We start from the raw sequence: 17,492 nt of genomic DNA, 5'->3' as shown, positions 1-17,492 counted from the left end.
CGTGGGGAGCGAGGGAAGTGTGGGGACTGTGGGGAGTGTGGGGAGTGTGGGGATGTGGGGAGCGTGGGGAGTGTGGGGAGTGTGGGGAGTGTGGGGAGCGTGGGGAGCGTGGGGACTGTGGGGAGTGTGGGGACTGTGGGGAGTGTGGGGATGTGGGGAGCGTGGGGATGTGGGGAGCGTGGGGAGCGTGGGGAGCGTGGGGAGCGTGGGGAGCGTGGGGAGTGTGGGGAGCGTGGGGACTGTGGGGAGTGTGGGGAGCGTGGGGAGCGTGGGGAGTGTGGGGAGTGTGGGGAGCGTGGGGACTGTGGGGACTGTGGGGAGCGTGGGGAGTGTGGGGAGTGTGGGGAGCGTGGGGACTGTGGGGACTGTGGGGAGCGTGGGGAGCGTGGGGAGCGTGGGGAGTGTGGGGAGTGTGGGCTGGGGGCCTGGGGGAGCTGGGGGGGCTGCAGGGACAGCCAGTCTGCTCACTTCATCTCATATTCATGGATATATACACATATAGATATATACACATATAAATATATATACATATACATATATACATATATACACATATACACATATACACATATAGATATATACACATATACATATATACATATATTAATATATACACATATACACATATTCATATATTCATATATACACATATACCCATATACATATATACATATACCCAGTGTATATTTTGATTTTTCTGTGCTCCTGGCTCCCTCAGGCTGTGGATATCCTGCTGCATCACAGGGTCTATATCAATGTGATATATCCAGTGTATAATTTGGTTTTTCTGTGCTCCTGGCTCCCTAGGCTGTGGATATCCTGCTGCAGCACAGGGTCTATATCAGTGTGATATATCCAGTGTATAATTTGATTTTTCTGTGCTCCTGGCTCCCCAGGCTGTGGATATCCTGCTGCAGCACAGGGTCTATATCAGTGTGATATATCCAGTGTATAATTTGGTTTTTCTGTGCTCCTGGCTCCCCAGGCTGTGGATATCCTGCTGCAGCACGGGGCCTTTGTCAACGTGCAGGATGCCGTGTTCTTCACCCCTCTGCACATCGCTGCCTACTGCGGCCACGAGCAGGTGACTGGGGCAGCCTCAGCCTGGATTTGGCTTTGGGGTGTCCCTTTCTTACACTGACTGGTCACTCAGACAAACCAGTCTGGTCTCCATCCACCACACAGAATGGTTTGCAGAATTAACGTTTGCTTGCTTTTGAGAATTTTAATATTTTTATAGACACCTAACTTAAAAACGAGTTTTCTGTTGAATCCCTCCTCCCTGTTTTAACTTCACAGAGATGCCCACATGTATAGTATCACCCAGTGCAATATTGTGTCTGGTTTTCTCTCAGTGGTTAATTAACCCTAATGAAATGTTTAGGTTGCCCGGCTCTTGCTGAAGTTTGGAGCTGATGTCAATGCCAGTGGTGAGGTTGGGGACAGACCTCTCCACCTGGCTGCTGCCAAAGGCTTTCTCAGCATCACAAAGCTTCTGATGGAGGAGGGCAGCAAAGCTGATGGTGAGAAAAGAAATTTAAACCCACCTTTAACTCTGTGTTTTCTAGGCAGAGCCCCAGCTCCCCAGCACACACTTTGTACGAGTGTCTGTGTCATCCTGGCCCAAGTGACACAGGAAAGAGCAGCTGGGGAGTTCTCCTGGCCCTGCAGGCTGTGGATGTCCTGCTGCAGCCCAGGCTGTGTGTGAATGAGAGGGGAGCACTGCCAGGTCTGTCAGTGCTCACAGTGAGCTCAGGGTGTTCCAGCCTCCATGTGTGTGCTCTGAGCTGATAGAATTGTCATAAAGAGGAAAAAAGAGACATTCTCTCATTGTGACAAGGCAGTGGGAGGTTTGCTCTCTGTCAGAGAGTTTATTCCAAAAGGAAAGAATCTGGGGCACCATTCCAGGTTCTTTTCTTTAAACTCTGAATCTTCAGCACAGAGAAAAAGAAAAGGCAGACTGGAAGCAGGAAGCCTTTTGCTCTTAAAGCAGCACACTTTGAAACTTGCTGTAAATGCAGCAGCAGAGGAAAAGCCTTTAGTGCCAGGAATGAAAGGAACTGGGGAAAGAACCTGAATAGATGTGGCAGTGCTCAGGGCAGAGCAGTAATTGGGGTCACAACTGAGCTGTTCCTTTGTTGGCCAGCCCAGGGCCAGCCCAGAGCTCCTGGCATGGGGGGCACTGCCCAGGCTGCCCCCAGATCTGGGATCCCCAGGGACACTGGGCACCTGCCTTGGGGTATTCTGCTGCTCCTGGTCAATGCCAGCAGCTCTGTGCTGCCTGGGCATTCCCAGTTCTGGTGGTGCTGTTATCATCTTCCTTTTGCTTCAACATTGCTTTTTCTAAGGGTTGTTTATAACTCAGGGCTCCTTCATGGACAGCTTCTTCAGAAGAGTCACTAATTGCAGCTGGAAGGGAGCAGCAAGCCCCAGGCTCAGGAAATCACCTTGGCACTGCACTGCAGAGGGCACAGAGCAATGGGGGCAGCAAAAGAAATTTCAATTTTAAACAAATACATCCACCAGTATTTCCCCAGGAGGTTTCAAAATGCATAGACACAACACAAAAATTCTAGTAAATATCTGAGACAGCGCCAGGCAGGCTGTGCTAAGGATGAAATCCTTCCTGTGGTTTTTCTGGGTGCACTGGCAGTGAATGCCCAGGACAACGAAGATCACGTTCCTCTGCACTTCTGCTCTCGCTTTGGGCACCATGACCTGGTGAAGCTCCTGCTGCAGAGCAGCTCTGAGGTGCAGCCCCACGTGGTGAACATCTATGGGGACACACCTCTGCACCTGTGAGTGCCAGGGCAGCTGCTGGCTGTGATTAGTGTGTGTGATGTGTGTGATGTCTGCATCACCTGGTGTGCACAGATCTTTATTTGGGGCTGGTGGGAGTCTGCTGACCCTCTGTGCTCCTTCCCCTGCAGTGCCTGTTACAATGGCAAGTTTGAAGTTGTCAAGGAGCTCATCCAGCTCTCAGGAACAGAGAGTCTCACTAAGGAAAATATATTCAGTGAGACAGCTTTCCACAGGTGAGGTGCTCCAGTGCCTTCATTCATCAGCAGAGCTCCTCTCACCCGTGCACGCTCCCAAAATTCCAGACTGGAGTTTGTAATCCCCCTCACCAGCAGCCAGGGAGGGACAGAGCTCACAGGGAGGGTGTTTCTACCTGAGACACATGGCAGGGAAAATCATTCACCAGCAGCTGGCCAGAGGTTCGTTCCTCTGCTTGTGCTTGTCCAGTCTGAGCTGAGATCAGAGCTGCTCCACCTGGGTGTCTGCTGGAGCCAGCTACCCTGAGGAACAAACCAGAACATGGCAGAACATGGTTTGGTGGGAGTGCTGGAATTTTGTAAAGGGCTGTTTAAGATGAACTTCGCAACATAGCTGTGCAAAATTAGGTGATTCAGCATTAATTAGAATGGTTCTGAAACAATAAAAGTGAATATGCTCTGGTGGATTGATCATGCATTTGCACATTTGTAATTATCCTCTATTACTGTATATTTTATCTCAGTGTAATTCTCTGTAAATTTTGGCTACCCAAAGTGCTCCTCCATGGACTCACCACCCCCTCTACTTCTGCAGTGCTTGCACCTATGGGAAGAACATAGAACTTGTCAAGTTTCTCCTTGACCAGAATGTTGTGAGCATCAACCAGCAGGGGAGAGATGGGCACACAGGTAAGATCATGATGCCTGCAGGGTGTGAGGCTGGTACCAGCACCACAAAATGGGGAAGCCATAAAACCACCAGGATGGCCAGGGTAACCCCAGCACCTTCTAGACAGGGCACAGCTTTGCTGAAATGTTTTTGCAGGAGGCACAGAAGTGATCAGACTTCAGTGAGGGTGTGTCAGGCTCATTAGGGTGTATGTGAGTGACAAAACCTGGTGTGAACTGCTCCTCCAGTATTGAGCCTTCTATTCTAATAGAAACAGAGTTGTGGTGTCAGGAGGGCTGCACACCTTCCTGCCCCCAGTACCCAGAGCTGCCCTGTTTGACTCCCTTCTCTCCCACACAGGATGGTAAATGTGGATTGCAGGTGGCACAGCACGGGTGGCACATTGTGCAGAGCCACTCACTTGGCTCTTGCACCTTCACGTTCCATTTCCGCCTCTTCCCCCTGGAGTTTTCTGACAGCACATTTATCTCTGCAGGAGATCAGCTTCACTTTGGTTGTTGCTGCAGTGCTGCTGCACTCTGCCAGCTGTGCCAGCTGTGCCAGCTGTGCTTCCAGCTCTCTGTGCTCCAGGGCTGCACTCTGCCAGCTCTGCCAGCTGTGCTGCCAGCTGTGCTCTCTGTGTCCAGGGCTGCACTCTGCCAGCTGTGCCAGCTGTGCTCTCTGCTCCAGGACTGCACTCTGCCAGCTGTGCCAGCTGTTCCAGCTGTGCTCTCTGCTCCAGGGCTGCACTCTGCCAGCTGTGCCAGCTGTGCTGCCAGCTCTCTGTGCTCCAGGGCTGCACTCTGCCAGCTCTGCCAGCTGTGCTGCCAGCTGTGCTCTCTGTGTCCAGGGCTGCACTCTGCCAGCTGTGCCAGCTGTGCTCTCTGCTCCAGGACTGCACTCTGCCAGCTGTGCCAGCTGTTCCAGCTGTGCTCTCTGTGCTCCAGGGCTGCACTCTGCCAGCTCTGCCAGCTGTGCTGCCAGCTGTGCTCTCTGCTCCAGGACTGCACTCTGCCAGCTGTGCCTGCTGTGCCAGCTGTGCTCTCTGCTCCAGGACTGCACTCTGCCAGCTGTGCCAGCTGTTCCAGCTGTGCTCTCTGCTCCAGGGCTGCACTCTGCCAGCTGTGCCAGCTGTGCTGCCAGCTCTCTGTGCTCCAGGGCTGCACTCTGCCAGCTCTGCCAGCTGTGCCAGCTGTGCTCTCTGTGTCCAGGGCTGCACTCTGCCAGCTGTGCCAGCTGTGCTCTCTGCTCCAGGACTGCACTCTGCCAGCTGTGCCAGCTGTTCCAGCTGTGCTCTCTGTGCTCCAGGGCTGCACTCTGCCAGCTCTGCCAGCTGTGCTGCCAGCTGTGCTCTCTGTGTCCAGGGCTGCACTCTGCCAGCTGTTCCAGCTGTGCTCTCTGCTCCAGGACTGCACTCTGCCAGCTGTGCCTGCTGTGCCAGCTGTTCCAGCTGTGCTCTCTGCTCCAGGGCTGCACTCTGCCTGCTGTGCCAGCTGGTGCAGCTGTTCCAGCTGTGCAAGCTGTTCCAGCTGTGCTCTCTGCTCCAGGGCTGCACTCTGCCTGCTTCCACGGCCACATGCGCCTGGTGCAGTTCCTGCTGGACAGCGGCGCTGACATGAACCTCGTGGCCTGCGACCCCAGCAGGTCCAGTGGAGAAAAGGAGGAGCAGACCTGCCTGATGTGGGCTTATGAGAAAGGTATTGCCAGCTTCTGTCTCTGCTCTGAAACACAGAGAATGTGCAGGAAGGACAGGGCAGCAGGGGAAGGAGGCAGAACAACCTGGCAGTGCCTGCAGAGGGAGAACCCTGGGGATTATAAAGGGTTCTAAAGGGATATAAAGGGTTCTAAAGGGATATAAAGGGTTATAAAGGCTTATAAAGGGTTATATAGGTTATAAAGGCTTATAAAGGGATATAAAGGGTTATAAAGGGATATAAAGGTATCTAAAGGGTTACAAAGGGATATAAAGGGTTATAATGGTTATAAAGGGATATAAAGGGCTATAAAGGGTTACAAAGGTTTATAAAGGCTATAATGGTTATAAAGGTTATAAAGGCCTATAAAGAGTTACAAAGGGCTATAAAGGGTTATAAAGGTTATAAAGGGCTATAAAGGGCTACAAAGGGCTATAAAGGTTATAAAGGTTATAAAGGGCTATAAAGGGCTACAAAGGGCTATAAAGGGTTATAAAGGGTTACAAAGGGTTATAAAGGGCTATAAAGGTTTATAAAGGCTATAAAGGGCTATAAGCCCCAGCGCTCAGCCCCACAGCTCTGCTCAGCACCAGCCCATCCAGCACAGTCTCAGGGGTTGTTCCTGTGCTGCTGGAGCAGGCTCAGCCTGTGCAGCAGGGCTGCCCCTCTGCAGGCACCAGCTCTCATCTCAGTGCTGAGCACGGTGAGGAATGAGGGGTCAGTCAGTAACCCCCAATTCTTGCAGGTATGGACAAAGAGAGGCATCTTCCTGGTTTGTTGTACTGTCCTGCCTGCACAGCACTCCCATTTCATTTCTGAGCCTGCAGCTTCTGGGACATCCCCCTGCAGTGCCTTTTACTGTGAGGGTGTCTGTGATAAATTAAAACTGTGAGTTTGCAGGGCTTTACAAAATCTGATCATTGGCAAAATAATACACAAGAATCACAGTAGGTTGAGGTTAGCTTCACCATGTCTTTGCATATTTTATAGGCACATTTTTCTTTTGTTCTTTTTTTTAAATCTCCTGATTTTCTTTTTTTTTTTTTTTTAATGTCCTTTGAGTTACCTGCAACCCCTTGTATTTCCTCATTCTTTCCTAGGCCATGATGCAATTGTGACCCTCCTGAAGCACTACAAGAGACCTCAGGATGAATCCCCCTGCAATGAGTATTCCCAGCCTGGAGGAGGTATGGCTGAGCAATCATTTTACTCAAAGGGCCTGACCCAAAGGCTGCTGCAATCTCTGGAAGTGCTGTACCCATGTCAGAGAGCTTTGGGTCAGTCCTGACAGCACAAATGAAATCATTGTCATGGCACTCCCCATTTCTGGTCACGCACAGATTCCTTTAATGATTATCACTGCACTCTCCATTTCTGGCCATACTCAGATTTTTTAAGCACTATCACATCACTCCCCATTTCTGGCCATACTCATATTTTTTAATGATTATCACATCACTCCCCATTTCTGGCCATACACAGATTTGTAACCACTACCACAGCCCTCCCCATTTTTGGCCACACTCAGATTTTTACCCACTACCCCATTTCTGCCATCCCAGCCCCTCTGAGGAATGGCTGAGCCCTGCAGAGAGGAAAACCAGCTGTGCCTCAGCCAAGGCAGCTGCCAGATGTGCTGCTGTGTTTATCTGGGTTCTCACCTTTAGTATTAATCCTTCCTGGCATCACTGACTCAGGAATTTATCAGCACCATCACTGCTGTCACTGTGATTTCACTCTGCTCTTTGTTTCAGATGGTTCCTACGTGTCTGTGCCATCCCCTCTGGGGAAGATTAAAAGCATGACAAAAGGTATTTGCAATGCCAAGGGAAAACTTGAACTTTTGTGGTCCTTTATCCAATGTGTTTGTCAGCTTGAGCATCCTTCAGAGGATTCATTATTCTGGACTTTTTATGGCATATTGTTCTGTTTCTCTGGGTAATTTTAGGAAACAGTGTACTTAGTTTTGTTGCTCAGAATAATGATAATTCCTGTATTTGCCCTTTTTTTTATTCACTTTAAAAATATATATTCCTTTTTTACTTCTTTGAGAAAAGGCTGTGATGTAAAATAGCACTAATGAAATACTCACTTCTCCATGAAAGCAAATAAGTGCAATTTAATCACACCATGAAATGTCTGAATTATCTTTATAAGAAAAATTCTGTCCAGAAATAATTTGTGTTACTCTGAAACATTCAGATAAATATTTTAAGGAAGTTTAAAATATTTCTTTTTTTTTTTTTTTTTGTGGTACTTTCAGTTTCCTACTTTCAATGTTCACTCTGGATATAATTAGATCCTTACATGCTTTACACAGCAGCACCAAAATGCTGTGTTTAGGAAACTTTATAGTGATAAACTGAAAAGATTAACAAGACAGAGACAGATTTAGTGGCCAAGTTGAGATTCCACGTGTTCCCTGTCTGTCTGTCCTGGGCTGTGTCTGTCTGTCCTGGGCTCTGTCTGTCCTGGGCTGTGTCTGTCTGTCCCTGGGCTGTGTCTGTCTGTCCTGGGCTGTGTCTGTCCTGGGCTGGGTCTGTCTGTCCCTGGGCTGGGTCTGTCTGTCCTGGGCTGGGTCTGTCTGTCCCTGGGTTGTGTCTGTCTGTCCTGGGCTGGGCTGCAGCATGCTCAGCAGGGCACTCAGCTCTCAGGGCAGGGCTGTGGGGCTCAGGTGGGGCTCAGGGCTGAGGGGCTCAGGGTGCTGAGGGGCTCAGGGCTGAGGGGCTCACGGTGCTGTGGGGCTCAGGGCTGTGGGATTCAGATGCTGTCCTTGGCTCACAGGTGCATTTCTCCTGCAGAAAAGGCTGACGTGCTCCTGCTCAGGGCTGGGCTCCCTTCTCACTTCCACCTGCAGCTCTCCGAGATCGAGTTCCACGAGATCATCGGCTCAGGTACCTCCAGAGAGCTGCACCCCCTGGTGCCATCACAAACAGAGTCTGGTTTATTTATTTAAACATTCCAGGCTCCTTTGGGAAGGTGTACAAGGGGCGGTGCAGAAATAAAATCGTTGCCATCAAGCGGTGAGTAAATAAAATAAAATCGTTGGAATCAAGCGGTGAGCTCGTGCTGCTGCTCCCTGGGCTGGTGAGGAGGATTCACCCACCCCTGCTCTCTGCCATTTGCCTTCTCTGTGCCAACCCAGCTACAGAGCCAGCTCCTACTGCTCCAAGTCGGACGTGGACATGTTCTGCAGGGAGGTGTCCATCCTGTGCCGCCTCAACCACCCCTGTGTCATCCAGCTGGTGGGGGCCTGCCTGGACGACCCCAGCCAGTTCGCCATCGTCACCCAGTACATCTCGGGGGGCTCGCTCTTCTCCCTGCTCCACGAGCAGAAGAGGTATGGGGGAGTGGGGACAGTGCTCATTCAGCACAGGACAGCAGGGGAGGAGTGCTCAGCTCTGGTTCAGTTTATTGGTGTACAAGGGAAATAGGTAAGTGCTCACAAAACTGTTATTGTCTTTATTTTACAGTACTTAGGTTTGCATAGATTATCTAACATTATTTTGTATGTAAAGCAATTTTAGACGTTCTGTGATTTACAGGTAAGAATAATTTTCAGCTGTCTATTAACTTCAAGTGATCTTTTATTTTTTTACAAAATGCAGAATCCTTGACCTGCAGTCCAAGTTGATCATTGCTGTAGATGTGGCCAAAGGCATGGAGTACCTGCACAATCTCACACAGCCCATCATTCATCGGGATTTGAACAGGTCAGCTCTGTCTCTAAACTAAAAATTGGGGCTAAAAATGAAATCTCAGAGCCACAGGGACACCCTGCAGCCTCCTGCAACCCCAGTGCCTCATTAGCACTCAGCTGAAAACAATCTCAGAGGTTTTGCACAAACCCCTACAAGTCCCACTTGCTGGACTGTGGCTGCAGAGCCTGGCAGTGTTTTCCTGCAGCTCTGTGTTTTCCTGCAGCTCTGTGTTTTCCTGCAGCTCTGTGTTTTCCTGCAGCTCTGTGCTCCAGTTTCAGCCTGAGCCCTGCTGTCAAAGGGCACTGGTCACCTTCCCTCATCACTTCACCCCTTGGCTTTGTCTCCTCTGCTGTAAATATCCCCCAGAGGCACTGAGTCCACGTTTGTGTTTGCTGGCTGTTTGAGCTCTGGCTGCTCCCCTCTGGGAGCTGGGCTCTGGCACACCCCGGGCACTCACCCACCTCTGGGGGGTCAGGGGAGCCCTGGGTATCCCCAGGGAAAGCCCCTCTTGGTGTCCCAGCCATGGAAACATCCTGGGGAAACAGCAGAGATGAGGCACCTGGGCTGCTCTGAGTGCAGGGCTGGACATGGGAAGGTTCCTCTGGCTAAAGAAAAACGTGGTTCTTAGTTCTGTCACAGCAGGGCAGGGCAGCCTAAACCAGAGCAGGGCAGCCTAAATCAGAGCAGAGCAGCCTAAACCAGAGCAGAGCAGCAAAACCCAGAGCAGGGCAGCCTAAACCAGAGCAGAGCAGCCTAAACCAGAGCAGAGCAGCAAAACCCAGGGCAGAGCAGCCTAAACCAGAGCAGAGCAGCCTAAACCAGAGCAGGGCAGCCTAAACCAGAGCAGGGCAGGGCAGCCTAAACCAGAGCAGGGCAGGGCAGCCTAAACCCAGAGCAGGGCAGTCTAAACCAGAGCAGAGCAGCCTAAACCAGAGCAGAGCAGGGCAGCCAAACCCAGAGCAGGGCAGCCTAAACCAGAGCAGAGCAGCCTAAACCAGAGCAGGGCAGGGCAGCCAAACCCAGAGCAGGGCAGCCTAAACCAGAGCAGAGCAGCCTAAACCAGAGCAGGGCAGGGCAGCCTAAACCAGAGCAGAGCAGCCTAAACCAGAGCAGAGCAGCCTAAACCAGAGCAGAGCAGGGCAGCCTAAACCAGAGCAGAGCAGCCTAAACCAGAGCAGGGCAGGGCAGCCTAAACCAGAGCAGAGCAGCCTAAACCAGAGCAGAGCAGCCTAAACCAGAGCAGAGCAGGGCAGCCTAAACCAGAGCAGAGCAGCAAAACCCAGAGCAGGGCAGGGCAGCCTAAACCAGAGCAGAGCAGCCTAAACCAGAGCAGAGCAGGGCAGCCAAACCCAGAGCAGGGCAGGCAAGGCTCAAACTCCCAGGGCATCCAGGACTCAAACTCCCAGGGCAGCTCCCTGGTGGCTCTTGGAAGAAGAGTTCTGCACTGCAGGATTTTAAATGATGGTTTGCACAGAAGAAAAGCCCAGTCAGTGTGTTCCCAGAGAGCCCAGGCTGCCTGTGAGGGTCAGGAGATGATGTTCTCAGGGTTGTGGGTGCCACTGAGGAGCTGCTGAGGGCTCAGCCTCTGAAACTTTAGTGCAGGAGCAGGAGTTGTGTTTGCAGCAGGAGCCCAGCAAACCCACAGGCACAATTATCAGATGAAAATCTTTGCAACAGCTTAAGAGAAAGACTGAGAGTGAAATTCTGTGTTAAGTTTTGCCAGTGGCTTCAAAGGAGCCTCATGTTTTTTACCTTAAATTTCCGCATTACTCAACCACCTTTGTGAGTTCTTAAATCTAATGCACTGCACATAATGCATTAAATAAACCTGCAATGTGGCTCGACAGAATAGAGAATAAAACCAATCTTTCATGTCCCTACCCTGGAAAAGGGGTTATCCTTCCATTTGAAGAATAATTGGGAGCTTTATTTTGCTTTTCACCCCTGGCAGCCATCAGAGATGGTGACATGCATCACTTATCAGTGCTCACCCCGTGGGGAGGGATGGCAGCACCGTGATTATAGCACTTTAATAGCAGACAGACCATTCAGTGCCCATTTAAATTGAGCCACAGCAGCTGCATGTGGCTGGAGGGAGCCTTTGAGTGCCTGACCTGCTTTTGGTGACTGGCTGTCAGTGAACACTTGTGAGAGCTGCTTAGAAGGGAGATGAGAGGGAGGATGGCAGCGGGGATGGAGCCTGAGACTGCTCTTTGTTGAAATATCCCCTATGAAATCTTAAATATCCATTGCACAGCATGTCACAGGCAGAGGGATCCTTCAATGGCCCAAACCCCTGGGAAGGGACACCTGAGCCTGTCCCCTGCCATGGGGGAGAGCAGCCTGTGCCTGGCACCCCCAGAGCCCTGACCTTGCACAAAGCCAGGGCACTGCACACTCCTCCTGTCCTTCTTCCATGGCTTCACCATGGAACAGTGCCTGCTCTTGCTGGGGAGGGAACAGAGAAATCTTATCAGTGCCTAGCAAGTAGTTCTGGAACAAGAGATGGAATAGAGATGTTGGCATATTTTGATATAGAAGCTGAAAACAGCCATGTGAAGGTTTGAGGCCTCTCCCTTTGTTTAGATGATGCCAAATGCCACAAACACCAAAGAACCAACAGACATCCTGTCCCAAGGCTGGCAGGAAAGGTCTGAAGATAAGGGTTACAGATCAGAAAGTCAGAAAACATGGGAATTGAGTAGTTCCTATAGGTTGCATGCAAATATTAGGAAATTAGTATATTGTGTTAGATTGGTTATTGGAAATTAGAATATTCATCATAGAAGAATTCTTATTGTGTTGTAAATGGGAAATCTCTCTCTTACCTCTTACCTCTGATCTCTAATCCTCCTCTTGCTCTCTCTCTCACCCCCTTGCTCTCACTCTCTTACTCTCCATGCTCCACACTCTCTCTTACACCCACACCCTCGTAATAAACTGCAAACCTGAAGAACAGAAAACAGAGAGCTCCTGAGTCTGTCCAGCAACCATCCAACAACAAAACCCACATACTCCCACTCTGCCATCCCTGAGTGCCCTTAGCAGACAATTCATTTCTGATTCTGCTGAATTCAGGATTCTGCCAGCTCAGTTCAGCTTGGATTTTTCTCACAAGCTGAAGAGTTCCTGTTTCACCTGAGGTTTTCAAATTTTCAAGTGCCACTGAGGCAGCAGCAGCAGCATCATTTTTAAGATGTTCCTTATTTCTGTGGGGTGTACTTTTTACTTTGGAAAGGCAAAATCAGCAGTTGCAGTGTTCCCTGGAGGTACCAGGCTGGCAAATCCCTCCCAGGATTTATTCAGGTCTGCACAGGAAGAGGCTGAAGCTGAAGCTGGGGCTCAGGGCAGTTTGTTCACACTGAGACATGGTGATAATTCCTGTCCCTGCTGGCAGGGCCAGGTTTGAGCCAGGACCACAGCAGAGGGTGCAGCTCTGTTTGGTTTGTGTTCCTACATCCAGCCTGGGGCTCAGCCTTCAGCAGTCTCTCCTCCAGCCTGGGGTTTGATTCCTATTTTCATTTGGCACATGGTGTCCCAAAACAATTCCACATGTCATACTGAAATCACATCAATATTTTGATGGAAAATACATATGAGAGCTAAAATCAGATTGAATAGAAATCAGGAGTCATGGTTACATTTTTATGATTGAATTTATTATCCCAAGGGTTGGGTTTAGGTGAAGGTGGAAATCTTGAAGACAGTGATTTGTGGGAGTCCTGCTTGGGAGAGTTTAAATTTTTTTCTGTCTTAAAACTGTAATCTGGTAAAATTTGTGTTCCTCACTTGACTGTTCTTGTTTGTCTCTGCAGCTCTAATATGACAAAGTTGTGCTTTTTTTTGGGACCATCAATATTGCTTCCATTTTCCCTCTTCATGTAAACTCTTGCCAACTTTTTAATTTCTGTTTTTCATACACTTTTCACTCGTCTGAATTTTCTTGGTGCAGTGCCTGGGGCAGGGAAACCTTTGTCTCCAGAGCTGCTGGGAGCTTGTGACCAGCTGAAGCAGTTGTGGGTCTTTCCCCAAGTTCCCATTTTGCTTGAAACCCTTTTTGTGGTTTTGCTACCCAAGGAGGTGATTTGAACTCAAATGTTTAGCTATGACCCAAAAACTATAACATTTTCACCATTTTTAAGACACTATCAAACAATTACCTCTAATTTGTTGGTTTTTTCCCCAGTCACAATATTCTCCTGTATGAGGATGGCCATGCAGTAGTTGCTGATTTTGGAGGTAAGGAGTTTTTATGAAACACTTATAAATTAACCCAAATTGTCTAAAACTAAACATGTGCTTACTGAGAGGGTCCTGTGGAACTGTTCTTAAGGTAGGACTTCTGTACAATGAGGTGTGTGTCTGTACTGGCCTGAAAGTAATTCTTTTTCTTGCTCTGTTTCAGAATCTCGGTTTCTGCAATCCCTGGATGAAGACAACATGACAAAACAACCTGGGGTTTGTTCCTTGCTTTGCTCCACATAATTAATATCAAACACACAGTTTAGGAGGAGACTTTGCAAATATGTTTGTTGGAAAAGGCTGGTGTAGTATTTAATCTCTCTCAGTGTTTGTTTTGGTTTTATTTTTTTTCTCTGTCCTTAATAGCAGAGATGAGGGAATATGCAACATCTGCAGCAGAAACAATGCTTTATGAGGCTGTCTTTGGAGCTCTATTGCTCCAATTCCTTACTAAAGAGTCATTTTTAATCCACTCTTCCCCAGTCCCTTGCTCTTGGCAGGTGGTTCCTTATTCTAACAGGGAATTAGTTCCTCAGCGCTGGTTCCCTCATTTCACACATTTATTCTCAGTAGCCTGGGCTCACAGTCAGATTCATAGGACAGGGCTTGTGTTGATGGTGTCCAGGTGTGTCCTGTGTGTCACTGCATGGCCAGGGGTGCTCCCATCTCCCCTGAGGATGGCAGTGCCAGGGGATGGGTGGTGCTGCCCAGCTTGTCCTTCAGCACTCTGGAGTGGCACTCAGTGTGTGTGCAGAGAAAGGGCCACGAGGACTCCAAAATCCACCCTGAAGCCACCAGCCCAGGGAGGCAGCTCAGAGCTGGGGCTGTGAGGAGCCCCGGGAGCAGCCCCAGGGCAGGGCAGGGCAGCCTGCTCATTCCTGCTCTGTGCCATAGGGGCAGATCCTCTCCCACCAGGGGAGGTGCTCTGCAGACCCCCGGGCTGTTCTCCTTCCCTGCTGGGGTGTCTCAGCCAGCTCAGCCTGCTCCCTGGAGCTGAGGCAGCACTGATGCAGCTCCGTGCCAGGCACAGTGGCTCTGGCTGCACCAGGTGAGACATCTGCTGCCAGCTGAGGTTTCCCTGGCAGATTACCAATGGTTTCATGGGGTGATGGAGGCAGGACGTAGGGAGAGGAAGGAGAGCAGAGCCAGAAGTGCAGGAGCAGGGGCTGTGAGAGCAGCAGTGCTGAGGCTGCCTCTGCTCCCTGGGCAGAACCTGCGCTGGATGGCCCCGGAGGTGTTCACCCAGAGCACCAGGTACACCGTCAAAGCCGACGTCTTCAGCTACGCCCTGTGCCTCTGGGAGCTGCTGACGGGGGAGATCCCCTTTGCCCACCTCAAACCAGGTATTGAAATGTCCCCAAACTGAGAGATCCCCTTTGCCCACCTCAAACCAGGTATTGAAATGTCCCCAAACTGAGAGATCCCCTTTGCCCACCTGAGACCAGGTGACCTGCTGGGGAATCCATGTTTAACTGTCCCCAAACTCAAGAGGTGGCTGCACTGTGTAATTCTAACCAACACCTCACTGAGGGTGTCATTAAGTGTAAGGTACAGCAATAGGTGAAAGGCACAGAAACATCCTGCCCAGGCTGGGGCTGGGAGCAGGACACGGCTGCAGGGTGTCTGTCAGTCTGTCTGTCTGTCTGTCTGTCACATGATTATGGGATTGCAAAGCCAGTCCTTGGTACATCTCCCTGGTGTGCCCCAGGACAGCATCCATGGGGGGACTGGTGCTGATGGGTGTCCCAGGGCTGTTCCTGGGTTGCTCACTGGTGCTGATGGTGTCCCAGGGATGGGCAGGGCTGTTCCTGTGCTGGTCACTGGTGCTGATGGTGTCCCAGGGATGGGCAGGGCTGTCCCTGGGCTGACCAGCTGACCTGTCCCTGCCTGCCCTTGCAGCAGCAGCAGCAGCAGACATGGCCTATCACCACATCCGCCCCCCCATCGGTTACTCCATCCCCAAGCCCATCTCTGCCCTGCTCATCAGGGGCTGGAATGCCTGTCCTGAGGTGAGTGCAGGGGGAACACGGGCACACTGCTCTGCCTGACACCCCAAATCACATTTCATATGCAGAAAGCCCCAGGCTGATAATGGCTATGTCAGGAAATTCAGGAGAGTTGGTGAATTGAGGAGGAAAGTAAATTAACATTTACCAATTAAACCAGTTAATTAACATTAACCAAATTAATCACATAATGCTGATTAGGACTTGAGCTGTTACAGTGAGTAGTAAGTTCCTTGCTGCTCTCAGGTTTCTGTGAGGAATAGCACAGAGCACACATTCATTTTAAATTTATTAATAAGGTGTCATACTCAAGTGCTGAATTCAGCAAGCACTGAGTCCCTGAGTCTTGTCAGCATTCCCACTCAGCCCCACGAGGAGAAAACATCTTTCCAGAGTCCCAGTGCAGTTTGTCACCCATCAGTGTCACTCCAATATCACTTCATCTTGCCAGTGTTTTGGAGCTTCAGGACACAACTATAAAATAATTGATGGTTCAATCAGCTCCTGGATAGCCAGAACTTTGCACAAGATGTGAGCAAAAACTTGTCAAGATTATTTTTATTAAAAGTTTTTTGCTACTGTTTTTTATTAGGCTCTATTTTGCTTCACTAAAAGATTTTTCTACCATTTATTATGGAAAAATGGTGAATTTTGGGGCTCAACGAGTGTTCACAGGTCAAAGTTTTCCACAAGGTCTGCTCAGTTTAAGGAAAAAAAGGCAGAAAATGGAATATACCTGTAGGGGTTTTGCTGCATGGCCATGAAATGCCCCCAGATTAGAAAATGTATAATTTTATTTATCTTTAATTTCATTCAAGGCTCATCCCAGCTGAAAACTAGTTCCCATGTGCCATGTCTCGGTTTCTATTTATCAGCTACTTGAACATCTGTTTCCCAGAAACTTCTGACAGCAGTTGTTTCCAAAGACAAACTGGTGATTAGAAGATTAGCAGCATCTCCTGAGAAGCCTTTTTCATTGGCTAATAAGATTAGTGAGCTTTAATTAGAGCCAGAGAATTTGCCATAAGGCCTAGGGCTAAGCTCTGTAAAGCAGTAAAGGTTTATTTTATTTTATTTTATTTTATTTTATTTTATTTATTTTATTTTATTTTATTTTATTTTATTTTATTTATTTTATTTTATTTTATTTTATTTTATTTTATTTTATTTTATTTTATCTGGTGCAGCTCTCATGGACGAGGTGGCCACACACTGGACAGGGGTTTGTCCACAGCCCATCTCTGCTGGCTGAGCTCTCGTTCGTGGGAAAGGGAAAAAGAGCAGAGCCAATAATGCATTGGTAGTGTCTTTGTGATCTGTCAGCATCAGCACAAATCCAGTTGTTACAGGAAAAGAGATGAGCTGCTGTTGAGGCTCATACGCACACGTCTTCAGTTGTAGCTCAGACTCAACTTGCAGATTTCATCACTCCCAGACAGACTGACAGCTGTGCCGTGGGATCAAAGGGGAATGGGGCAGTGTGACCCTTCCCTTCCCTTCCCTTCCCTTCCCTTCCCTTCCCTTCCCTTCCCTTCCCTTCCCTTCCCTTCCCTTCCCTTCCCTTCCCTTCCCTTCCCTTCCCTTCCCTTCCCTTCCCTTCCCTTCCCTTCCCTTCCCTTCCCTTCCCTTCCCTTCCCTTCCCTTCCCTTCCCTTCCCGTCACTCTGTGTCACTCTCCCCACCCCACATCTGCCCCTTTCTGTTTTTACTCTGTTTTTCCTCTGTTTTTCCTGTTGTGCTCGCAGGGCAGGCCGGAGTTTTCAGAGGTTGTCACCAAGCTGGAGGAGTGTCTGTGCAACATCGAGGTGAGGAGGGGAAGGGTGTGCGGGTGGGACTGGGACAGGGATGGGGACAGGGGACACAGGGATGGGACAGGGGACACAGGGACAGGGATGGGACAGGGGACAGGGACAGGGATGGGACAAGGACGGGGACAGGGATGGGCCAGGGACAGGGGACACAGGGATGGGGACAGGGCCATAAACAGGGGACAGGGATGGGACAGGGACAGGGGACCAGGACAGGGATGGGACAGGGATAGAAACAGGGGACAGGGATGGGACAGGGACAGGGACCAGGACAGGGATGGGGACAGGGAACACAGGGACAAGGACAGGGACACAGGGACAAGGAACAGGACAGGGATGGGACAGGGACAGGACAGGGATGGGACAGGGACAGGGG

General features: G+C 49.9%; 1 protein-coding gene across 1 annotated transcript in view; it reads left to right on the top strand.

Moving 5' to 3' along the window:
- TNNI3K (TNNI3 interacting kinase) overlaps positions 1–17,492 on the top strand; it is a 29,008-nt gene that overhangs the window by 8,009 nt on the left and 3,507 nt on the right. Inside the window, exons 6-22 of the mRNA XM_056497207.1 lie at positions 986–1,084; positions 1,385–1,523; positions 2,654–2,798; positions 2,931–3,035; positions 3,592–3,686; positions 5,214–5,363; positions 6,461–6,547; positions 7,115–7,171; positions 8,162–8,254; positions 8,326–8,383; positions 8,506–8,700; positions 8,969–9,073; positions 13,248–13,300; positions 13,467–13,519; positions 14,514–14,646; positions 15,203–15,312; positions 17,054–17,113. Coding sequence (XP_056353182.1) covers positions 986–1,084; positions 1,385–1,523; positions 2,654–2,798; positions 2,931–3,035; positions 3,592–3,686; positions 5,214–5,363; positions 6,461–6,547; positions 7,115–7,171; positions 8,162–8,254; positions 8,326–8,383; positions 8,506–8,700; positions 8,969–9,073; positions 13,248–13,300; positions 13,467–13,519; positions 14,514–14,646; positions 15,203–15,312; positions 17,054–17,113 — 1,737 coding nt within the window. The remainder of the gene's footprint in view (positions 1–985; positions 1,085–1,384; positions 1,524–2,653; positions 2,799–2,930; positions 3,036–3,591; positions 3,687–5,213; positions 5,364–6,460; positions 6,548–7,114; positions 7,172–8,161; positions 8,255–8,325; positions 8,384–8,505; positions 8,701–8,968; positions 9,074–13,247; positions 13,301–13,466; positions 13,520–14,513; positions 14,647–15,202; positions 15,313–17,053; positions 17,114–17,492) is intronic.

The sequence above is a fragment of the Oenanthe melanoleuca genome, chromosome 8 (assembly GCF_029582105.1).
Source record: "Oenanthe melanoleuca isolate GR-GAL-2019-014 chromosome 8, OMel1.0, whole genome shotgun sequence".
Taxonomy (NCBI): Eukaryota; Metazoa; Chordata; class Aves; order Passeriformes; family Muscicapidae; genus Oenanthe; species Oenanthe melanoleuca.
This window is presented reverse-complemented; position numbering and strand designations above follow the sequence as displayed.